Raw genomic sequence first — 24,788 nt, forward strand, 5'->3', positions numbered from 1 at the left:
CTGGGTCACAGGCAGATTTCTTTTTCAGAGATGAGAGGGGAGGACAAGGTTAAAGGAGGAAGCTGAAGTTGGCTCTCTGCAGTGAAGGAGGTCATGAGGCTGCGCAGCTGGGAGTGGGCAGGTACAGAGTGAGTGTGGCTGTGTGGGCAGAGGGGTGCTTTGTGTGGCCACCATGGAGGACAGAAAGTGAACCAATGGCAAGCTGAGCTTGCGGTGCCTGTGCACCAGTGTTTGGCTGCAGTGTGGCAGGGCTGCTGACTGTTGCCTGTACCTGGAACACACCAGGCACTGCCTCCTTTTCAGACAGCGATGTGCTGCAAGGGCAGGACGCGACTGGGCACTCATGAGTCTCTTTCATGCTGGGTAGTGCCCAGAGCCTTAGCTCTGTTTTTGGCCTACTAGAAAGTATTTTCACATGGAGATGGTGTTTTTCTTTGGGGTTGATTTCCCATACAAACCATCTATCCAAAGCATGGTAGGAAAGAACACCAGTGGCCAGTGAGGAGGAATTCCTGTAATTTTAGGGCACGCTTTGCTATCTGATAGGCTAATGATGATATCAGAGATCAACCTAGAAAAAGCATTTGACATTTCAAAGAGCAGGTGGAAATCAGAGCCTGTAGACTGTAGTTGGTCTGACCTGGCTGAAGTTTGAAGAGCAAATCTTAGCCATGTGGAACATCATGTAAGTTGGATTATCTCCCCTGCTTTTATGACTGCCACTCTTTGGAAAGAAACGTGTTGGGATGGTAGATGCTGGTGGTCGGTTGATTATAAAGCCCAGCAGGTGAAGTTCTGGTGAGTCTTGTCACTGGCTGCGCTGACATGTGCCCTTTTGAGTAGGTGTCCATGCTGTGTGGGAAGCCACAGGTACACCCTGGGTACAGGTGAGTTGAAGTGGCTACAGTCAGAGGAATCTCCTGCAGATGAAACTGAGGGACTGAGGGGCTGCACAGGGATTTGGGACACTGGGCATCCTCAGGGAGCATCTGTGGGGGTGGGAGTTGCTGTGGTTTGTGGTTTGGGTGAGTGTCCAAAGGTCCATGTGTTAAAGGCTTGGTCTCCATGGTGGGGCTGTTGGGATATGGTGGAACCTTTATAGGCAGGATCTAGTGGAAGGTCATTGGGTGCTCCCCTTGAAGGGAATAGTGGGACCCTGGTCTCTTTCTTCTCTTTTGTTCTGCTTCCTGGCTCATGAGATGAGCAATTTGTTCTGCTGTGTGGTCCCACTATGATGTGTCACCCTTGCCAGAGGCTCAAAGTGATGGGCTACCTGATCTTGGACTGGAAGTCCTGGAATCATAAGCCCCAAATAAACTTTTCCTCTAAGTTCTTTGCCTCAGCATTTCTTTGAGGTGAGGGAGATCCTGTTCTTGCCTCGCTGGGCCTCGCCAGATGGATGGGCTTTTTCTCTTGGTTCTCATACTAGTTCTTCCCTTTCTTCCCTTCTGCCTCCCTGTGCATACCACTTGTGGCCACCCTGTTGTGCTGTCCTCTTTTGCTCCTGATCCCCCAGCAGCTGGGGTTACTTGTATAACCTCCTCTTTCCCCACTTCAGTTGGGCGCCTGTACCAACCCACAAGGCCCCTCCTATCTTTCCAATTGTGCTGCCTTCCTTCCTGTGAGCTGTGCTGGCTTTAGACCCTCGATTGGAAAGGGCCAGCTCACTGTGTGGGTTATGCATGGCCCTGGGATGATGGGGCAGAGGCTTGCAAAGATGAATGAGTCACTGTCTTCAAGGGACTATAGTCTACTGGTCACCTCCTCAGCCCCAGCCATTCTCTCTCCTTGGGATTCTGCCCACCCCAGCTCATTGGAGTTCTCCTTTCCTAAACCCTGTAAAGCTTATTTTATCTCCTTTATGGCCCTGGCCATGTTCTGCCTTGCATTGTGCTTTTTATTTATTTATTTTTATCTGTCCTGTACCTCCTGCCTTATCTCCTATATTTTAAGCTCTTCTAAGGCAGGGCTGTGTCATGCCCAATGTTGTACAAATAGTAGGTGCTTAATAAAGTTATTAGACTAAAACTAACATGGAATCTGTTATCACTCCCAGAATGCACCCCCTTTTCAGCCATGGCCCTCAGGACTTGACATCACAAAGGAATGTGGGAAGAGGCAGTGTTCACCTAGAAGAATCCTAGGAGATTCTGTTCAGGTAAAAGTAGTCACCAAAAATGTAAAAAGCTGAAATATTAGAATATTTTCCAGATTCTTCTGGTATCCCCATTCTGCTGTCAATTCATATCACAAAAGAGACAGAAGGCAGAAGTTTCTGGTGCATGATTAACTACAAGTAATTCCTATAGCGCTTGAAGAAGTTAGTTTCCTAGAATTTGCTCTCAGTGGGGTTGGTTCTCCTAAGGAGGATGCTGGAAAGAATATATGAGAAAACAGACTCAGATGAGCCCATTTCTCTGGTCACACCGCAGGTAGGTGGCAGAGTGGGATTTGATCCCAGGTCAGTCTGATTTTAGCAGCATGTGGGCCCCAGGCTTGCTGCTGCCACACAGCCTCAGCAGGCAACCTGTGATGAACATGTTGTGACACCCTGCACCTAGCAACAGACAGAAGCCACCATGTACTTAAGGGGCTTCGCTGGGGTGGAGTGATAGAGGACTGCTTTATTCTTGGAGCAGGGGATCCTTTCGGTAGAAGGAGTGGAGAGGATGTGCTCAAATTTTAAGAGAGATAAGATCCAAATGTCCTGGAGGCCTTCTGGAACTAAAACATGCCTTTGTAAATAAAAAAATCAATGTGAGGACTGATACCAGTAGTTTGGAAGGCTAAAGGAAGAAATATCGCATTATCTAGAGCAATAATAGAAAGAACTACGGGCAGTGAACTAAAATGTGAGGGGGCGGGCTGTGGTTGTGCGCTCACCTAATGTGTGAGGCACTGGGTTTGATTCTCAGCACCACATATAAATAAAGTTCCATCAACATCTTAAAAAATGTTTGTGTATGTGTGTGTATGTGTGTGTGTGTGTGTGTGTGTGTATGTGTGTGTGTGCTTTTAAAATGTGAGAGGTTTGGAGGCCTTGTCCGAAGAGGCATTATGAGTGGCAGGAGTTCCAGAAGGAAGAGGAGGAGGATAGGGAAGGAGTAGAAAAAACATGAAGAGAAGTTGGTCTGTGCTGAAGACAGACTTGCTTCTTTAGATGAGGTGGATCCATTTAGCACACATTAAGACTCACATGTACATGTTTTCTTTGACAAATTCCTAAACTCCAAGAAAAAAAGAGAAAAAAAAATTTATAGGAGGAAAGAATAGTTTTTATTTTTTCTTCGTTTGTTTTTTTTAGCAAAGGAAAGAGGGTTAGGTTCTCATTGGGCTCCCATGTGCAGTCCTGGAGCTGGGAAGATGGGGAATTGGTACTACTAGATTATGAAAGTGAAGGGGCCCAGAGTCCTCTATATGCACAGCACAGATGTCACATAGATGTCCTTGTGAAATGAAACCATTTTAAAACACATGAGGACACAAAATGTACTGATTAAATGAACCTGAGGAAAATACCCAGAGAAGTTCTCCAACTAAGATACAGTTGAGGCAGAACAGAGGCACTGGGACGGGATGGGGAGAGTGCAGGAAGGGAGGGGCACAGGCCTCAGTGCAGGCAATTTGATCTCACCACAGATTGCAGCACCATCTGGAATTTTTATTTGTGTAATTATTAAGAATTTCACACAGCTGTAATCCCAGTGACTTGGGAGGCTGAGACAGGAGAATTCCAAGTTTGAGGCTAGCCTCAGCAACTTAGTGAGGCCCTGTCTCACTAAAATATAAAAAGGGCTGGGGATGGAGCTCAGTGCTAAAGCATCCCTGGTTACCTAGGTATATTAAAAAAAAAAAAAAAAAAAGACCTACCACAAAGGAATCACAATAGTTGGCTGAAGTAAAAATTCTAAACCTCCTCTGCAAAATTTAAGGCTTTGGGAGGAAGGATGGGAGAGTGGGCAAATAGAACATGGAGATATAATTATTTATTGTTACAGAAAGAGGGATAGAGTTTGACTGGAGGATTTTAGGATTGGAAGTAGTATTAGGGCTAGATTTGATTGCATATAAGATATTACCCTGTATATCAGTGACTTAAACATTAAACTTTCATCAGCTGCTGCCCTGCACAGAGAGCTGTCTCATTGCCCTCTCAGCTGCTCTGTGGGGCCGGCTTAGTGCTGTGCAGAAGTTCCATGCTCTGCCCCTGAGGACATGGCCCTGGCATCTGGTTACATGTATTTTGTTAGGCAGAGAGGCTTGGGGATTGTTTTGGCTGCACAGAGTGCTTCTCTGGGGTGGGTGGAAGGGGAGGCCCTGGAAAAGTTTGGTTGATGCTTTTATTTGCACACCCCTATTGGGTTTGGCTATAGCAACAAGGATATGTTGCTTTTGTAATTTAATAAGAAGTCGAATAAAGCATCATTTAAAATAATTAAAAGTCAAGAAATAGCCTAGATGAGTCAGGGCACCTTCCTTTCTCTATTTCTTTTAAGATTGTGTTTATGAATATCACTATTTAAACTTGAGTTTCACTTTTTGTAAGATGAAGGCTTGGGCCATCATTGGACACCTCCCATTTTTGAATACCCCATTTTTGCACCCAGGCCTGGGCTCTGGTCCTGCTTACCAAAAGGGATGTTCTGGCCACATGGGAGGCTTAGTGGCAGGTGTAGGAATTGGGCAGTGGGCTTGATTAGAACAGGGGTTGGGTGCTGTGGAAGCCATGGGCACCTGATGCTGCCTGAGTGACCCTCTTTCTGGACATCTTGGAGCATGTGGCCATGCTGTGATGTGGTTTAGGGGGGAGTATAACAGATCACAACACACCCTATTGTGCTGTGGAGAAGTCTGGATAATCTGACAGACTGGAGGAGAATACACATAGGGTGTCATGGAAGGTTCCCTCAGGAAGGGACATTTAAAATGAGCCAGGAGTAGAAGAGGGTGGTGAGGGGGAACAAGCCCCTGTTTTCCTGGTGGTGGGAGAAGCAGGATGGGTGTGGCCTAGAGGGTACCTGTGGGCCCTTACCTGCCAGAGTCTGCACGTCTCCTTCCTGACTGGGCTATGTGATAGTGGAGCCACTTGTAAGGGCTGGACAGGGGACACACTCCCAGCACAGAAGAACCTCATAGGCTCTGTGATTCTCAGTGGGTGAGTGCTCTAAGCCCCCTGCTTCCTCAGTGACCTTGTCTGCTGGCTCTCCTATGAGGGCCACAACCCTGACTTCTTAGAATCTGAGGATAGGACATGATATTCATTCATCTGGGCCCATTGCTCCTGGAAGTGTTGCCAGAAGCCTCTGGCTGGGTGTGTTTGAGGTTGGTCTCTAGGGAGCCTGGAGAGGCTCCCAAGCTGGAAAGATTGTTGATAAGTGTTGCCCACTTTAGCTGAGGCCCCTCTTGGTGGCAGCTTCCACCTGGGCCCCACCCTGACCATCCAGAGTGTTGCTGCCTCCCCAGGTGTCAGCTCCACGTTGTGCGATGCTTCTCTGACTCTCCTTTTGGTCTTTTGGTACCGTCATTGTGCCTTTGTTGGCAGGAGAACCAGGTGGGTGGGTTGCTGTTGGGGCGGCGTAGGCATCCTAGTCTCATTTTGACCTTCTGTTTTTCTTTCCAACTTGAGGAGTAGTTCTTTTATTTTAATCAAGAATAACTGATTATGCTGGGCACCTGTGATCCCCTATAGAGCTCATGGCCAAGCAGGAGGCACCCAGAGCAGGGGCACCCAGCCAGACTGGACCTGAAGGACAGAGGGGAGGGGACCGTATTCCAGGTAGAGGCCTTGTATTGATCAGGGTCATTTGCTGCTCGCTCATGCAGTATACGCAGTCACCTCTGGGCTTTGGCAAGGAGGCCCTGGTTCAGTGGTTGGTCCAGGAACTGAGTGATTAGCCACGGGGGGAAAGCCAGTCCAGCCAGTCTCCTGGGGTCTCTCCCCAAGGCACTCCCTATGGGGCTTGACCCCTCCTTCCAAGCATCCAGTATGCTGAGGTCTGTCACGCTTCTTCACGAATCTCCCAAGAAGCCTGAGACATGTGTGCAAATGACCTGGGTTATGGATCTGTGCTACCCAGCCCAGTTCTCACTCCATGCTCTCCAGTAACAGGGCATGCTCAGCTGTCCCGCCTTTCCACTGCACAGTTAAAATAAAGGAACGAAACATTATAACCTGTGATTGAAAACTCAAGCCAACTGAGTCAACTCCACCAACTGAATCAAATCCCTGCTATCCGGCACATCAAATTGTGCTTGTGGTTCCCTACTTCCTTTTCTGTTCCTGACAATACGGGCAGAAGTGTTTTTGTACTGTTGTACGCACTCTTGTCCCTGCTTCCTTGTGGTTGTGAGAGCGATCATGTAGGCAATTGGCCACCAGGTGGCGCTGCAGCACCAGACACAAGACCTGGTTGCCAGGCTTGGGAGCAGTCAAATCCTTAATCCCCACCGGGAGCCATCCTTGAAGTTCCCGTCTGTGGAAGCCTATTTTTGGTCTCCCTAAATGCTGTGTTCCTCATTAACATTTTCCATACTTATTTTTTTTAAAAGTCAGAAAATATATCTAAGTGTAGCAAAGGTAGAAAGTAAAAGTGCTGTTATAAGTGAAGCCTTTAAGAGACAATGATATTAACAGTTTATCTTTTAATTAAAGTGTATTTTTTTATACTTTTATGTCCTGTGTTCATGTGTATATAACTATTCTAAAACATGTTTAAGTGTTGCTTACTCACTGAGGACTTCTCATACCGCTCTGTCCCAGGACCCTCTCCTGCCAGACTCTGCCCATCAGCTTTCTCTGCCTTTAACTTTTCTTTATCAAATATTGCCTGCTGGCATGCCATGTGTTTTACCAAATGATTGATTTATTGTCTATTTCCCTCAGTAGAATGTGCTAGTGGGGTTTCTGGCTGTTTCTGTACTGTTCTGTCCCTAGCACCCAGGACAGAGCCTAATATATACTGGATTCCGGTAAGTATTTGTTAGGGGTGGTGCCTGAGCTTGCGGACCTCTTTCTGCCCATAGGTACTGACGGACCCATCATTTCAACCCATGCTCAGTGTCCCAGTGAGGGAGTGCACTCTGGCAGCCTGCAGGGAACACATTCAGGTTCCCTTTGCTTTCTTGCCTTTCTGTAGGCAGCAGAACCTTCCTGGAACTCGCCCATGTACCCTGTATGCTGGTTCCTTGCAGCGCCGAGGCTCCAGCCTGGCACTTAACAGCCTTTCCTATCGAGCTTCATAGCACTCTGAACAGGTGCTGCCTTGGCTTCTCTCTCACTGAGGAGAGGGCACAGACTTAGGGAGGATGACCCTCTGCCCCAGCAATAAGCATCACTGTGCCAGAGCTCCTGGGGAATTGTACATTAGGATGTTAATTTGTCATCTGTCATGTGACACCACAAACACCCTTTACCAAGTTTGTTGATTTTATTTCATCTCTTTCATATATTTTTTTCTTACGCAGAAATTTTAATTTTCCACACATCTCAATTTGCCAATAGGACTGGGGTGTGACTCAGTGGCAGAGCACTCACCTAGCTAGCTCAGTGAGGCCCTGTCTGTCCCAGCCTGCAAAACAAAAAACAAACAAGACCAAATCAGTGTCCTGGTAGTTTCCTTGGCTTTCTGTCTTTTGTATCCTCTCAGAGAGGACATCTTCACTCCCAGATTATAAAAACATGTTGATCTGTTTCTCTTGTAGTGTTTTTTCTTTCGTCTGTTTAAATCTTTAATCCACCAAAAGTTTATTCTTAGCATATGATATTGGATAGGATTTTAAACAAAATTCCTCCTCTCCCCAAGTGAATCTGGTATTATTCCATCAGCGTTCATCCAGTGATCTATCCCAATGCACGTCGGAAGTGCATGTCCCTCACACATGGGTGACCGTTTTCTGCTCTGGGTTCTGTCCTGCTGACCTGCTCATCGTTTTTGTGCCATTTATTGACTGTGGCTTCCTGGCAGGATGAGGCCCTTCTCATTAAACCGTTTTTTTTTTTTTTTTCCCTGAAAATTTTAAGCTATTTTAAAATTATTTTTCCAGGTGAAAATTTGAATCAATTTGTTGAGTTTCAAAATGAATCCCCTAAGATTTGGAGCAAACCTGCATTTATTTTATTTATAGATTAATTGAGGAGATTTGATGGATTTACAATATTGTATCCTTATTCAGGAAAAGGAAAGGTCTTTCCTTTAAGTCTTTTTGTTTTTAAAGTAAGATTTTAGAATTTCTTTCAAATGATTTTTATACATTTCTTTAAAAATTTTCCTTAGGCATTTTCTCTTGTTGAGCTGGCTCTTGTGCCACTCTGTTTTCTAGTCAATTATTATCCATGCAGAGGAAATTATTGCTTTTATGACCTGATAGCCAACACTCAGTTTTCCCCTCAGTTACATTTGCTTTAAATCTAGAAATTCTGCATTTTTCCTGGTTTGAATCATGCTTTCCCATATTTCAATGTTAAAACAGTTTTTTTTCCTGTTATTTTTTAATCATCTTGAACTGTGATCATTTCAACAAGTTTTGGAGAGGGAAGGCAGTGTGGACATACTGCATTATCTTGAAACCAGAGTCTTTCTGGAGTTAGATATAAAAGAGTCATCAGCCCCCACATACTTTTGGCACTTCCACCCTACCCCTCACCCCTGTGGTGCCCTCTGTGGAATGTGGATGATGCTTGAAGACACCCTGGATCCAGGTGGGCCCCCGGTCCATCCTCTGTCCTCTGGGTGTGCTTTCTCCTGCTGCTGCCAGACTGTCTGCAGTCCCCCTGCTCCTGGAGACCTCGCCTGCCTTACCACCCATGCCAGAGTTTCCCTGTGTGTGGGGCTTGGGTTGGTTAGGGCTGGGCTCCCTGTGGTAACAAAGGTCTCCACGCCCGGGCAGCCTGTGGGCTTCCCCTCTGCAGGCCTCTCCGCTGCCATCCCTCTCGACCCAGAGGGGAGCAGCTAGCACAGTCCCTCCTCGCCACTTTCATGATATGGGCCTTGCCTAGGTGTGCCCTTTTTCTTTTGCATTTCTAGTATTTTGCCCTCTGTTCACTTCTTGTTTTGATTCTGAAGTCTTGTCAGGAGTCTGCCCAAGACCCCGCTAAAACCCCAGCCCCAATCTGCTGCCTTTATCTTTTGCCTTCCCCCTTCCTGCTGTGGAAGACATCAGGTCTTGTTTCCCAGCTAGTGGCTGCTGGTAAGAATGCTTCTCCCCGTCTTCCTGTCTTCTGCATCCTTGTTTTGGAAGGGAGGGACCTTTGGTTTCCAGAGAGGTTTGTAGGACCATGCTGGGGGGATGGGGAAGCACTGGCTGGCCTTTCCCAGAGGGCCTAAAATAAAATTCTACTCCAAAGTCAGGACCTCCTCCTGGTCTTTGGGGAAATACATATTCCTCATTCACATTCATCCCATCTCAACTTCAAATCAATTTCCTGTGGTCTTAAGCCAGGAGAGCATTGCCCACCCCTGCCCCCAGGAGGGTGACGGTGCTAGTGGAAGCTATTAACAGAGATACTCTGGAGTTTGCATCTTGAATGTCTCCCAAAGGCCCATATTTTAAGGGCTCCGTCCCCAGGATGGTGCTCTGGGGAGGTGGTGGAACCTTTGAGAGGTGGGGCTCGAGGGCTTTCGGTCATTGGAGATGTACCCTGGAAGTGTGTGTGGAAGTCAGCCTTCTTCTCTTCCTCTGTTTGCTTCCTGGCTATGAGGTGAGTGGTTTTGCTCCACCATGTGCTCCTGCCATGACATTCTGCTTCACCATAGGCCCCAAGCAGTGGGGCCAGCCAGTCGTGGACTGGAACCTCCATGAGCCAAACAGAACTTTTGTCTTTGTAAAGCTCATTGTCTCAGTATTTGCTACAGTGACAGAAAGCTGACACAATACCTTAATTGAATGCTTGCTATGTGTCAGGTGCTATGCCAGCTACTTCTGTATACATAATCCAAGAATCTTTCCAAGAAGGTTGGCCAGGTCCAACAGCTTGCTAAGGGCACAGAGTAATGACAGGTGAGCATTCCATCCTGATTTATCTGTTCCCTAAGTCTCAGAGAGGTTCCTGGCTCCTTTCACTGCTCTAGAGATTGCTCTGTAGCTGTTTTGGGACTGGTGTCTACCAAGCCTGTGACTGCTGGTTGTAAACTCCTGGGGATGGAGGGTGTTAAGCTACAAGTTATAAGTTCTCTCAACTTCAGGTGTGCTTGGAGCAGTGTTTGTAGACTGAAGAGCAGGTGTTGTAAAATGCCCCACTGTGTTTCTTATGGATGTAGGTACTGCTCTGATTGTTAAACCACTGACTCATTTAAAAGTATTGTGATATTTTATTATTATTATTATTTTTGTCGTACTGGGGATTGAACGCAGGTTCTCACATATATGCTAGGCAAGTGCTCTGCCACTGAGCTACATCCCTACCCTTTTAATTTTATTTGAAAACAAGGTCTTGCTAAGTTGCTAGGCTGGTGTAGAACTTGGAATCCTCCTGCCTCAGCCTTCCAAGCAGCTGGGATTACAGGTGTATAACAGCTTGCCGGACTTGTTGGTGATTTTATAATAGTTCCTATTATCATGGGTATTTTCTTAACAGATGTCAAGAAGAGAACTAAAGGTTTTTAGTATTGAAAAAGAAAGGTTTCTGTGATGCATTTATATCTGTATGAATCTATGTCTCTATAGCTTCAGGTCTGTGTAGCTATGTGCATTATGATGCTGCCCTATTCTCTGTGAGCTGTGTGACCTCAGGGACAGGAACTACGGACTGTGAAGAGAGGGACTTTCCTTTTTTCTTTTATAACTTTCAGTTCAGTTTATATGTTTCTACTAAGCACATGTATTTTATTTTAAAGATTCAGAAAATCCCCCTACTTTGAAAGATTGGGCAGCCTGGGATGGACTTCAGGTTCCCTGCGGGTGACGATGGGCCTTCTCCACTGGTGCCTCCCTGGCTTCAGCACAGGAGCTCCTGCACCCTGGGGAGCGCCTGCCATGGGAGACACGGATTGGTGCCTGTCGTTGCTGTGCCTACTGCAGCTACCTAGGCACGGGCGCTTCCTTCCTCATGAAGCTGCTGGCCCTGGCCTCCCTCTGCACCCAGGCTCTCGGGTTTATCCCACTTTCACCATTTCTGCTGTTGGCCCAGGTGCTGTTGGCTCCTCTCCTGGTAGAGACTCAGCTACAGGCGACATTTTGGTCACAGCAGTAGCTCTTCAGCCCATTGTCTGTCCCCAGGAGGAGCCAGAGGGGGAGTGCTGCACATCTGGAGGGGGTTAGAAAGGAGCCTGTGAGTGCCAACTGAGTGATGGCATTTCAAGTCCAGTGTGTGTCTGCATGGCCAGGGCCTGCCTTCGAGAGCCGCCAGCTGCTGCTGCTTGCCAGGAAGAGTTCTGTTGAGCCTGGAGAGGGTCCGAGGAGGGAGATGACAGTGCTTCTAGCCCCGTAGGAGGGCCTTTCCTCACTCTTGGCAGGTGGTCGCTGGTGGGAGAGTGCACCGTGCCTGGGCTCTGTTCAGGAGCATGTGCACACGCAGGCCCACAAGGTGGATGAACCATTGTGCGGGTCATGAGCAGAAGCCTGCTTAGCTTCCTTCCCATTTGTCCTCGTCACAGCTCCTGTGCATGACAGGAGGGAGGAGTGTGCAGCCGGCTTCTGGGCAGCACCACCCACCTGTGGAAGCGGCTCTAGACCATGTTTGGGATCCATTTTCATACTTGTCTGAGGCATTTGGAAGAAATCACTCTCTTGTAATTGGACAGGCCTGGAAGTGTGTATTTTCTTTGAAACAACCTCCCTGGGCTTAGGAAAAAGTGATCCTTCTGCCCTCTCAGCAGGGTCTGCCTTGACTGTCTCAGGCCATTTCCTTAGTTTCTCGAACCTGAAAGGTTGGAGGGGTGCTCAGAAAGCTTGGAAGGAGACCAGAGGTGCATCTGGGATTTTCCTCTCCCTCGCCGGGAGCCCACACACACAAGGCCAGATTCTGTCATGAATAGAAAAGAGACGTGGGATTGTTCTGTGGTTCTGATGCAGCTGCCACGTTCTTAAGAAGTTACATCATGAGAACTGCGTTTTCTCCTGCCGTGTTTTGTTTTCCAGAGAGGCATTGGCAGAGAGAGAGAGAGAGAGAGAGAGAGAGAGAGAGAGAGAGAGAGAGAAAGTGTGTGTGTGTGTGTGTGTGTGTGTGTGTGTGTGTTGAGAGGCAGATGGAGGTGGAGGAATGGGGTTTTGGTATGGTACAGACTCATTTGCCCAAACCCAGAACACTGGCGCACTTCCTGTGGCACCCACCTTCCTGACTAGCAGGGGCACAGGGGTGCAGTTGCAGAAGGATGGGTGGCCATGCTACAGTTATCACTCCCTGAGCCTTGGTTTCCTCATCTGTAACATGGATTTTAATAAAACAAATAGATCTTAATAAAACACATAAATCCTCTAGCCAGAGCCTGGCACAAAGCTAGTTTCCAATACACTGTGGTGGTGACAGTGGGTGACCAGGCAGCTCTGAGCTCCTTGAGGCCCAGGGCTGGTCTGACTCCTTTGCAAAGAGCAGGGATTGGGAGAAACTTGGCAGAGTTTGCTGAAGGGATGAGGGAGTGAGCGGGAGCCCGTGCTGCTGCTGAGCGCTAGGGCCCCCATGTGGCCTCCTGGGGCCCTCCCTGCCTCCTTTGTTGTGTGTATCTGCAGCATCTGTGCTGTTCTGTGATGATATGGGCGGGGGGGGGGGGGGGGGGGGGGCGGAAGGGGTGAAGGGCTGCTACTGCTTGTGCTGTGGGCACCCTGGCACCCCATGTGTCCCCCAGGTCCTGTGCCTCCACATGCTCAGTGCTCACCCTGCCCCCGACTTGGAACATTCCCACTCATGCTTAAGACCCAGGGCAGCTACTTTGACCCCTGAAGGCCATAGTCACCCCCTTGTTTGTGCTCCAGTAAACCTGCCCTGGGGGTGTCTCCTTAATTCCTTCCACGCCCCCAGGGCTCTGAGGACAAAGCTTTGTCCTTGTCCAGTGTCTTAGTGGATGGTTGCTGCATGAGCAAGGGAATGAGCCTCTGAGCAGCCACCTGCCCATTCCTGATAGCCCCAGACTGAGATGCCATCCTTGGCTCCTTTCCTCTCCTCTGTGCATCCGTCCGCAGGCCTATGTGTTTACCTCCCAAACACCTCACACACCCATCCCTCCTCCCTGCAGCTGGCAGCCCAAGCCACTGCCATCTCTTACCTCTTAAATGGCTCTACTATTTCCATTTTTGGCCTCTCAGGGATATTCTCCACACAGCAGCCACAGTGATCTTCAAACTCAGTGCAGGTCAGATCATGCCACTCCCTGCTCCAAACCCTTGCATGCACAAGGGTTCCTAGTGCTCTCCTCATGTGGCTGACAAGGCTCTTCTTGTTGTGCCTTATCCTGTCTGTCCACTCTTTTGGCTAAGCTTCAGTTGTGGCCTTTGGCCTTCATCATAGATCTGCCAAGCTCAAGTGTACCTCAGGGCCTTTGCACTTGCTGTGCCCTCTACAGCAAATATTCCTGCTGATTTCCATGGCTGCCTCCTCCAACTGTCACAGCTGGGGTTGGAGCTCAGTGGTGGAGCACTTGCCTAGTTTATGTGAAGCTCTGGGTTCTATCCCCAGTCCTCAAAACAACAATAATAAAACCAAACCCCAAACATCATATTCTCAGAGTCCTTCCTTGACCATCCTGGAAAATGTCTTCCTCCTTACTTTACTTCATGGCATTCGTCAGTATCTGAAGCTTCCTTCTCTGTGGTGTGAGCATTCTAGTGAAGTGCTGTGGGGGCAGGGGCCTTATGTGCCTGCTCACTTCGGGTCTCTAGTACCTGAAACAGGGTTGGTTGGTTTGTTTTTGACTGGGGCATCTATGAATTTGGATGGGAAAAATGACATCTTTATTTTCACTAACTTCTAACTGAAATTTAGCATTTCTTTCATTTATTAATACAGACAGACAACAATACTAACAACTGGCACTTTGTTACCAATAGATATCACAGATGCCCACTTTATAATTGTGGGCATCTTAGAGTATCTATGCTCCTAACTATTTTTAAGTTAATGTAGCTATTAGATTCACTGATAGATCTTGTTACTTAACACAATAATAAAGAAGTACATACACATATAACCTCTTACATAAAAATACATATTACTACATTATGAATTGTTTTAAAAATAATAACTGCATTTTAATTGGTTTCCTGTGTGATTTTATTTCATGTATTAAAAATCATTTTTGTGACAAGAGGCCCCAAAGGATCCATGGCACAAAACAGTTACAAGCTGTTGAGTGTGGTGGTGCATGCCTGTAATCTCAGCTACTTGGGAGGCTAAGGTAGTGGAATCACAAGTTCAAGGCCAACCCCAGGCCAAAAAGCGGGATCTTGTCTTAAAAAAAAAAAAAAAAGCTCAGTGAATGAATGGTGTGTCTCTTTCCCATTTGCATTTTCAGTGTTAGGTTTCTGGTGGATTGATGTTTAGGAACTAGCCTTCAACAAGGTCTTTTGGAAACTACTTTGACCATGTGGCCGTGAAAGCAGCTTTATGACAGAGTCCTGGCCATTCTCTCCCCCACTTCTTTGTGCATCTGCTTCCTCCCTGCATACATGCCACTGACCAGACTGTCCCTTCACAGGGCCACCCTCTGCTCCTGAGGGCACAGTGCCCCCACCTGGTTGATGAGCAGAGACTGGTGTCTCGGGGTCCTGAGTTCCTGGGAGAGTAGGTGGACACCTGGGTACAGTTGGTCTGGCCTGGGTGGCACAGTCTTCAGGGCCCTCTCCTGGGGTGGAGGAGCAGTTCTCAGGGTGGTTTCTGGCCAGGCTGAGCCCCGATGGGAGTCTACTCCCTGATATAGGAGTCGTGGCTTAGCAGGCTCCAGGATGGAAGTTGGATGGTGGGGGGTTCTCTGGACCTGGCAGGGATGCTCTGCTCTGCTTGGTCCTGTTATTTCTTAGCATGTGAAATATCGCTTGTCTGAGAGTTACTGCCCATAAATTTGGCTGTTTTTGTCAGTGGCGAGACATGCAGGAGTCAGATCGGAAACAAGCGCTCTGTCTTTCCAGCTCAGGCCTTCCATAGAAAGCATAACGGGTCACACACTGCTGCTGCCACACTTCATCTCGAGGTGGATGGGGGCCACAGGGTGGGGGAGCCCTGAACTCCAACTCTAGGGCTTGGCTTTCTGAACTTGGAGCCCAGAGCCCTCTATTGGGAACCCGCCTTCTAGCAATGAGAGCTAGAAGTGCTGTTGTTCCTTCTTGAACATTTATAGCATATTTTTTTGTTTTAGGAAAAGAGAAAGGAATAAGTGAATAGAAGCTTTTAGGGTAAGGCTAATGTGGACAGTAACTAGCAGCCTAAACGAGTGCTTGTCCCTCGCTGGCCTGGCAAAGCCTTCCTTGTGCTGCCATGGCTAGTCCCCACCTGGGCTCTGCAGAAGGCGGTGTGAGGGATGGTCAGAGCCCAGGCCCCGGTGTTCACTGATGAGGGTTTGAACTCCCTGGTCCTGTCCCTAACTAGCAGTAGGTCACGCTTCTTCTCTGTGCCTGTTTCTCATTGGGATTCAAGAAGTCTGGGACTGTTGTGAAGATTAAATAAGCTAAAAATGTAATATCCAGCCACTGCCTCTCCCACACCATGCTCTCTTAGTGCTATGCTGGCCCCTAACTGGAGAAGTGGCTGGGGCTGTTGGCATCCTTCAGATGGGACGCAGGGAGCCTATGGCCAGTGCAGGCAGAAGGCCTGAATAGCCGTGGCATCTGAGTGGAAGACTGTGTGACACAGGACAAGTAGGGAGAGAAGGCCTTTGATTTGACCAGGCTGAGCAGTCGGAGATCCTCTTGGGGAAACCCACAGAATGCCAGGCACATCCGACAAGAGCAAAGCCCACCTCAGCCTTGAAATGAGCAGGGGGGAATCCACTCAGAGGATGGGCCAGTTGGCCATCCCCCACTCGGCCTCCCATGGTGACTTACTGTGATCCTGTCTGAACCAAGCTGGGCAGGTTCCATCCCAGCAGGCTTGTCTGTTTTGACCTTGAATGGCCTGCTGGGGTTGTTGCCAGACCCCCAGCCAGATGTCCACCTGTTCCAGTCGGTTAGTCTTGTTGAGATAGCCCAAGGGCCTGGTCCAGCCTGGCACCCCTGAGCTGACATTTCTTTTCATCATGGTTTTTGGATTTTGCATTCTGATGCCTGACTTTCTCAAGGGTTTCTAGTGGACTGTCTTATCCACCCAGGTCCAGGAGGCCTTTCCCTGGCTCTGGGGCTGCTCCTCTCAGTTCCATCTCCTTGGCAAGGAAATTCCTCAAAGTTTAATATTTCCCTTTTTGTTATCATGTACTAATACAACATATTTTTAGTGCTTTAGTATTTATTTGCTCATTTCAAGAAATGTTACGTGTGCAGGTTGGAATCACCATTATGAAACAGTTCAGCATGATTCTTTATTGTGCTGCTATTTATATGTCATAGAACCGCATTTCTGGAGCTGTGTACCTGTCACCACCATCTGGTTTTAGAACATTTCCATCACCTCCAAAAAGGCTCTTGTGTCCCTGTGTAGCACCCCCACCTCAGCCCCACTGATGGCATGTTGGCTCTATAAACTTGCCTTTTTTAGACATTTCCTAAGATGGAATCATACAATGCATTCTTTTGCATCTGACTTCTTTTACTTAGTGTAGTGCTTCTGAGGTTTAATCGTGTTATAGCTTGTATTAGTATTTCATTTCTTTTTATAGCTAGTAGTACTACATCGGGTGGATGTCTTACCATGCTTATGCATTTGCCAGCTGATGGATATCTGAATTGCTTCCAGCTTTTGAATGCTCCTATAAACATTCACATACGTGCCTTTGTGTGGATATGTCTTCATCTTTTTTTAGATAGATCCTTAGGAATACAATGGTTGGGTTGTGTGGTAAGTTTTGGTTTAACTTTAAGGAGCTGCTAATTTTCCCAAGTGGTTATACCATTTTGCTGTCCCACCAGCTATGCACAGGGGTTCCACTGCTCCACACCATGGAGCAGTTGCTATGGGCCATTCGTTTTCCTCCTCTGAATTCTAGCTACCCTAGGTTATGAGGTGGGGTGTTAGTGTTCTGATTTGCACTTCCCTGACAGCATTTCCCTTGTATGCTGGTGACATATTTTCTTTTGAGAAATGTCAACTTGAATATTTTATGCACCGCTTTCTAAGCCTATACCAGCTGTGGGATTCGTGGTCCTTGATGACAGGGAACACGCTTTTCCTGGGACAAAAATGATTAAGAAATGAGCCTTCTCAGCTCATCTTCTTTCCTTGGTCACGAAAACGGAATTTGGTCTCTCTGGCTCAGTGTTTCCTCTTTACCTGACTGGTTCTTTTTGTCTGTATTTCCTTTTTTAAAAATTCTGCCTACTTTTTAAGCTGTCTTTATTTGCTGATGGACCTTTGTTTGTTTATTATATGTGGTGCTGGAAATTGAATCCCGTGCCTCACACATGCTAGGCAAGTGCTCTACCACTGAGCCTCAACCCCAGTCCCTGTTTTTCCTTTTTTTAAATGAAAATTATCAGGCACTAGGAAAGATTGAGAGACCAGGACAGTGGACTCCCGTGTGCCCTCTGCTCTGGATCCTGCATCTGTGAACATGCTACCTTTTTTTGCTTCATCTCTGCTCATGTGAGTTTTGCCCATTTGAAAGCAAGTCACAAACTCACTTTGCCTCTAAATTCTGCCTGGGCAATGTCTGCAGATCAGGACCTCTTCCCACTTAGTCAGTGCACACCTTCTCCTGCCTAGGACATTGGGGTACTCAGTGATGTCATCCAGGACCCCATTCAGTGGTGTTTATAGGGCAGACTGGGGAAGTCAGAGAAGGTAGAGGGCTCACAGGGAAGTTCTGTTCTGGGGAGTCAGAGAAGGTAGAGGGCTCACAGGATGGAGCTGAGCAGCTAGCTAGCAGGATGAGAGATATGTCCCTGGCATGTTGAGGACGTGCAAAGAGGAACCTAGTCATCTGATGTCCCTTCTGTTCACTGGACTCTGTGACAGATTTCTGCTCTGTGATGGGGCCCATGACAGAGCCACGGGGGCACAGTTGAGTCAAGGGTGGACTGGCACTTTTCATCTTTCCTGGTGTCCTTTGGGTTAGGTCTTGCCTTCTAGGACTAAGTTTTTCATGCTACATGTCCCAGGTCAAGTTCATCTCCTTCCCCCAAGTCCATCATGCCACCTCTGTTCTTCCATGACGAGGGACACAGCATCCTTCTGGATCTCAAGCCAGAAGCCATCCATTTGGTGTCCAGCTCTCCCTCACCTCAGTTTCTGTGGAATCTCTGTCCTCCGTTTTTCTCTCCTGTCTTCATTGCTCCCACCTTAGCTCAGAGGACTCCCCTCATCTCTAACCTGAGTAGTTGCAGGTGGCTTTTGACTGGTGTTCCCCTACCTATCCACCCTACATTCATGGCCACTTTCCTGCTAAGAAAAGTGTTGGCAGCTACTCTGCTCTGGGATGTGGTGGATGCTTCCGAAGGTGTGCAAACATGGTGTAGGAGCAGCCCATTCTGTTGGGTGGTCTCTGCATGATAATCAGAGGTGACCTAGGAGCAGGTCATGAGTGATGACATGATGGAATGGCATGAGCAAAGAACATGAGTATGGCGAGTGGAGCTGCCTCAGGATCGGGGGAGGGATGAGATGGTGGATGTCAAGTGCTTGGCGCATGATGAATCCCGCTGTCACCCAGGGAGTTATTGAGGAAGTGATGTGGTGCCTGGGGTGCACAGTAGGATCAGTTTGTCTGCACTCCACCTTTGTCTTAAGACAAAGTCCACAAACTCCATCTACCTGCAAGGGTCACATATACACTGAAATGATTGCACAGGCCAGGTGGGGACCAAAAGCTCTGATGCATGGGGCAGCCTCTGCTCAGCTCAGCTGATGGTCACTGTGGAGAGATGTGGGCCCAGTGCTGTCAGGAAAGTCAGAGATCCAGAATTCTATGTGAAATCTTCCAGTTTTTAGATGTTGGTAATTAATTTAAAGACTAATAAAACACTGCACAAGCCAGCCCAACAGACGACATTTGTGGGCCATATTTGGTGCCAAGGCCACCAGTTGACCTTTCTTTTAAGGTATCCTCCTAGGGGTTCTGCTGAAGTCTGGCATACTCTCCCCTGGGGAAGGTTCAGTTGGTTTCAAAACCTGATTTTTATGAGCTCCTCTGCCTTGCAGGACTCCTCCAGGCAGGTTATGTCACCGGCAGAGGCTGCCCTGAAGCTCCCTGCGGCCTGGAGACTATGTACAAGAGGAATGGTCTGATGGCTAGCGTGTTGGTCACCTCCGCCACTCCACAGGTATAGAAGCTGCAACGATTTGGGACAGTGGGTGGGAGGGGCCTTCCAGCTGACCCAGGCCCCAGCTGAGCTAGGGCAGCAAGGCCACAGACCCCCATGAATGCTACCATTCTTAGCACTGGCAAGGCCCCTGGCCATGCCAGGCGTGAGATTTGGGAGGCAGTCAGCTCTGAGGATCAGTGTGTTTCTGAAGTCGTTCTCTTCAAAGGAAAACAAATACCTGCCCAGTCCAGCTGTAGCAAGTGCCACATTCCATTTTGGTGGCAAAAAGGGATCAGACCTTTCCCAGGAAAAGCCGCTGCTGATTATAAATAAGTCGCACATTCCAGAATGAAGTCAGACAGAAATAATTCCAACTGGCCCGTGTTCTTGTTTGCCATGCTCTGTAGGAAATGGCTGTAAGGGTTGGTGGTCTGAGAGTGGCCTGGGCCAGGCCCCTGCATGGGGTATGGGAGTTTGCTTTCCATGCTCAGTAATGGAACAGACTTGCAGGAGAAGTGGGCGTCACCTGAGGCCTTCTTTGCTGACTGCATAATGCCTGGCCCCTCTGATACACTGGTAAGGCAGTGTTGGGGTCCTGAGCTCACCACAAGTGGGGCTTTTGAAGTCATCCTGGTGACCAGCCAGAAAGTCATGGGAACCAGTTCATTTCTTATAAATCTTTCAAAAAATTCCTTATTTTGATTTCTAATCTTGAAATCAAGCTTCAGATTCCTCACAAGGGCCCGTATAGTTTAAATTAAGTTGCTATAGCTTCACCATCATCATCATCACCAAGGAAAATGTTTGGGGCAACTTTTGATTAAACAAGTCCCTGTGAATGCGTGTGTATGTTTGGAGCAGGTACGGTGGAGTATTATTATAGGAAGGTTATAAAACCTGAAATCCCAGGAAAGGACTCTGATAACTGGAGGAATTAGACTTCTGTTTCCAACTGTAATAATAGAGTAAAACTTCTCTGATCTGTGTGTATACTTGTGGGCATATACATGATATGTATATGTACTATATTTTGTTGGCCCCCTATATCCATGAGATCCACCAACTATAGATTGAAAATGTTCTAAAAAAATTAGTCTGAACATAACTTTTTTCTTGTCATTATTCCCTAACAATACAGTGTAACAACTATTTACATTGTATTAGGTATTGTATCTAGAAATGATTCAGAGTATACAAGAGCATATACATATGTTATTGGCAAATACTAAGCCATTTATATAAGGGACTTGAGCAACTGCAGATTTGGGCATCCTTGAGAGGTCCTGAACCAATCCCCCATGGATACAGAGGGAAGGCTGCATGTGTGTAGGTGTGTACCAGCACTTGGTAAGTATTTGGTAATGTTCCTTGAATGAATGAATGAATGAATTAGCATGTATAATTGAAGTGCTCCATAAATCTTGGTGACGGGATGGCACAGTTATACCCATACACACCCATAATTTAGCTTTTACTCTATTTCAGGCAGTTTTTAAAATGTGGTACACAAGGTTTCTCTCACTTAACCCTCACAGTGACCCCCACAGGTATGTATTGATATTCCAGTTTATAGATGAGGAACTAAAGGCACAGAGAGGTGAACATGCTGGCTTTGGATCTCATAGCTGGCCAGCTGGGTGGGGTCTAAGCCAGCCTATTGTGTCTCTTGAGTTTGTCCCCCTAACCATGACACTGTACTGTCCCAGAGGAAATCAGCCCTGTCAAGCCTGATGGAGGTGGGTACTCAGTACCTTCCTGGAAGGTGGGTACTGAGTGCAGAATGACTCATAGAGATGAAGCTCTGTAGGTTGATTTTGATGTGGTTGATTTTCTTACATGGATCATATAGCCAGGTGCCGACAGGTCCAGCTCTGAAACTCGTATACACCCAATATTGGGAGTAATAAGAACAGCTTCCATTTTTGGAAACCTCCTGTGTCTAGGTCTTTTGCTAAATGTTTTACATGTCTTATTTAATTCCCTTCTCCTTACAAATTAGGCATAATTATTATTCTTAGATAACAGATAAGCAAATCAGTGCTTAGAGAAGAATGTCATCTCACACAGACAGAAAGTGAGATGGCTGGGATAGAGATGAAGCTCTGTTAGCCATTCTACACTCAGGAACCCAGGATCTGACCTGCTAGGCAAGCCCTCTGTCTCTGAGCCCGCCCCAAGCCCTGTGCCGTAGCTTTTTACTTATTTACTTTTTTTTTTTAACACTGGACAGAGCAGTTGAGGGTGGCCATTGAAAGCACGTGTTTTGGTGTCATGGAAAACTAGGTTCACATTCTGACTTCCAGTTTCACAGCTGAGGTACCCTGGAGAAGTAACTCTGCCTCTGCTTCCATATCTATAAAATGGGAATAATAATGGTGTGTATGCATGGGGGCTCATGAGAATTAAATAAGATCCTGTGTGTGAAGTGCTTATCACAGTGCCTGGACAAGAGTGACGTGCTGGCCACAGAAGCCTTTTCATTGTGTGATCTGTCCTCCTCTGACCTCCGTGTGGGGCAGTTGGGGCAGTGATTCCAGGGCAGACCCTCAGCCTGTGCGCTCTCCACTTTCTTCACAGGGCAGCAGCAGCTCAGACTCTCTGGAGGGCCAGAGCTGCGACTATGCCAGCAAGAGCTATGACGCGGTTGTCTTCGATGTCTTGAAAGTGACTCCTGAGGAGTTTGCCGTAAGTGACACAGTGACACAGTGATAGGGTGCTAGAGGGCATCATGGCTCTGGGCTTCCTTCCCAGGTTGGGGCACCCTATACATCTACCAGGAGGGGAGTGTTGGATAAAGGACGCTGTGTCCTTTATGAAATACCCGTTGGAAAGGAGGCTGTGGGTCTGGCTGTTATCATCGTGGAAGGCGCACACGGTATACACAACGAGGAGGCAAAGGACGCAGGTCCAGCACAGTCCTGGAGAATGGGCTGCTTCTAGACAGCATTCTCAGCACACGTGCACACGCACACACAAGAATACACATGTAGTATGTGTGTACACACACCCATAATGGGATAAGTTCTAAATTTGATATATACTCATAAGTAATCAGGTCTGCAGAGCCAAACATATTTACTATACTATTTGGCTGTACATTCCAATATTTGGAATTTAATTTTTCTTTTTTTATCTATTTGCACATGCTATATTTTTATAATAGTCATTTTCTACAATGATAGACAACATTATTTGTGTAATTTTTAAAAATTATAAATTTAAGAAGGGGGATTTCACAAAAATAAAAGGAAGATCAATAGAGTAGAGGAAGAAAATCAAGAGAAAAGGAGGAGGGGGCCATGAGAAAGTACCAGGAATGAAATGTACCAGATTATGCTGTGTCCAGGTACAGATATACCACAAATAACCCCCCACATATATGTAATTCTAATGGGCTAATTAATAATAATAATAATAGGAGGAAGATCAGTAGATTAGAGCAAGTGGATAAAGGGAAGAAGGAGTGGAGGGAAAGGGGTGGGCTGGGCAATGAGATTGGTTAAGCTGTGTGCATATGCAAATATGGCATAATGAATTCACTATTATGAATAATATAATATACCAATAAAATTTAAAAATAAAATAAAAATCATAAATTCAAAAAATTGTTTTTTCTCCAGCTACTGCTGATCTGACAGAGAGACTTCCCCTTGGGTGGAGCAGAGGTGGCTCCATGTTTTGCTGTGACTTGGTTTCCTCCTTTGACTTTGTGGATAGAGGGGGGATATTGGCTTTGGGATGGCCTCAAGCCTGATTCTGAGCTCTTTCCAAGGGCTGTATTTCTCTTTAGATCCATGGAAGGCTGTGCTGGGCCTTGTGCACACATGCTCTCTAGTGTGTCTACGGATTCATTGAAAACCTGCTTCAATTTCTACAGTGGCTCCTCCTTCCCACTTCAGTGAGGGTACCTCCTGAGGCCCCTGCCTGGGGGTCTGGCCATGGTCGCCTCCTGCATACTGACTGCCTTCTCTCTAGCCTCCCCAGAGCCTCTGCCTGGCTCTTCCTTCAGTCCAGCAGCCTGCTCAGTCTCCATTCAAATGGTCAGTCCTCCCTTTCCCTGGTGTAGGCAGTGTCCTCCACCACTCTCCACTTTGCGGCCAGCTCTGTTTTTCTTCAGCATTCCTATTACACATTAATGTTGGAACCTAACATTACATTATAGAACACTATTTTTTTTTTATTGCATGTCTTCTCCACTGGAATATAAGCTCCCTAAGGTCAAGAACTGACTTGTTCATTGATTTTTCCCAGTGCCCAAAATGTACTTAGCTCATAGTAGGTGCTCAGTATGTGTTAATTCTCACAACAGCCTATTGGGGCATATCCTCAGTTCCTGATTATCTGAAAGAGAAACTGAGGACCATATGGTTGATTTTCTTACATGGATCATATAGCCAGGTGCCAACAGATCCAGCTCTGAAACTCGTCTACACCCAATACTAGGAGGTAATAAGAACAACTTCCATTTTTAGATACGTCCTATGTCTAGATCTTATGCTTAATGTTTTACATGTCTTATTTAATTCCCTTCTCCTTATGAATTAGGCATAATTATTATTCTTAGATAACAGATAAGCAAATCAGTGCTTAGAAAAGAGCGTCACCTCACACAGACAGAAAGTGGCATGGCTGGGATTTGAAACTGGAGCTGACACACTGCTCAAGAGACATGTAGTCCATGTCTCAGATGCAAGTTTATATTTTCTAGTAGACTCTTTAAAAAAAGAGTTGAAGTTACAAAAATAAAAGTGCATTTGTGTCTAAGAAACCTCAAAAAGTAACTGCCACATTTTTGAATACCACATGACACTAACCTAAAAGAACTATGAGAAGTTAGAAAAGGTACCCTGAACATGTTTCTCTCCAAAGGTTCAAAAAACTTATTTTACATAAAAATAATCAAAAGAAATTTATTGTTGTCAAATCTCACTAAAAATTATCATGAGAAAGAAAGAGAATACCTGCAGGCAATGAAAGTTTGGCAGAGATGTGCACCATAAAACAAATAAAACCTAAAGCTGACTATTTCAAAATGACCTAAGAGCTGGGCACGGTGGCGAAGGCTTATAATGCCAGCAGCTCAGTAGGCTAAGGCAGGAGGATCTTGAGTTCAAAGCTAGCCTCAGCAAAAGCAAGGTGCTAAGCAACTCATGAGACCCTGTCTCTAAGTAAAACATAAAATAGGGCTGGGGATGCGGCTCAGTGCTCCAGTGTCCCTGAGTTCTATCCCCAGTACCAAAAAAAAAAAAAAGTGATCAACATACTTTGAAAATAGAAGAATCTTAGAAATGAAGTAATGGAACTTAGGGAAAAAAAGAGAAAATAAAAGAAAAATTCATTTGGAAACAAAAAATTGAGCTGGAAGGAACACAGGAATAGATAAACATAGCAGAAGATGCTGTAAGAGAGAGAACTTTCATATAAAAATAAATGAAAGAGATCTTAAGACTTGGACGCAAAGTGACAGTGTGTTA

At 46.6% G+C, this 24,788-nt stretch overlaps 1 protein-coding gene across 12 annotated transcripts in view; it reads left to right on the forward strand.

Annotated features, from left to right (window-relative positions):
* Ralgps1 (Ral GEF with PH domain and SH3 binding motif 1) overlaps window positions 1–24,788 on the forward strand; it is a 244,625-nt gene that overhangs the window by 16,174 nt on the left and 203,663 nt on the right. For all 12 annotated transcript variants that reach the window (XM_071600970.1, XM_071600974.1, XM_071600975.1 and 9 more), the window contains exons 2-3: window positions 19,211–19,332; window positions 21,892–21,999. In XM_071600970.1, coding sequence (XP_071457071.1) covers window positions 19,276–19,332; window positions 21,892–21,999 — 165 coding nt within the window. In that variant the 5' untranslated portion in view covers window positions 19,211–19,275. The remainder of the gene's footprint in view (window positions 1–19,210; window positions 19,333–21,891; window positions 22,000–24,788) is intronic.

Source organism: Marmota flaviventris, chromosome 13 (genome assembly GCF_047511675.1).
Source record: "Marmota flaviventris isolate mMarFla1 chromosome 13, mMarFla1.hap1, whole genome shotgun sequence".
In the NCBI taxonomy this organism is placed as follows: Eukaryota; Metazoa; Chordata; class Mammalia; order Rodentia; family Sciuridae; genus Marmota; species Marmota flaviventris.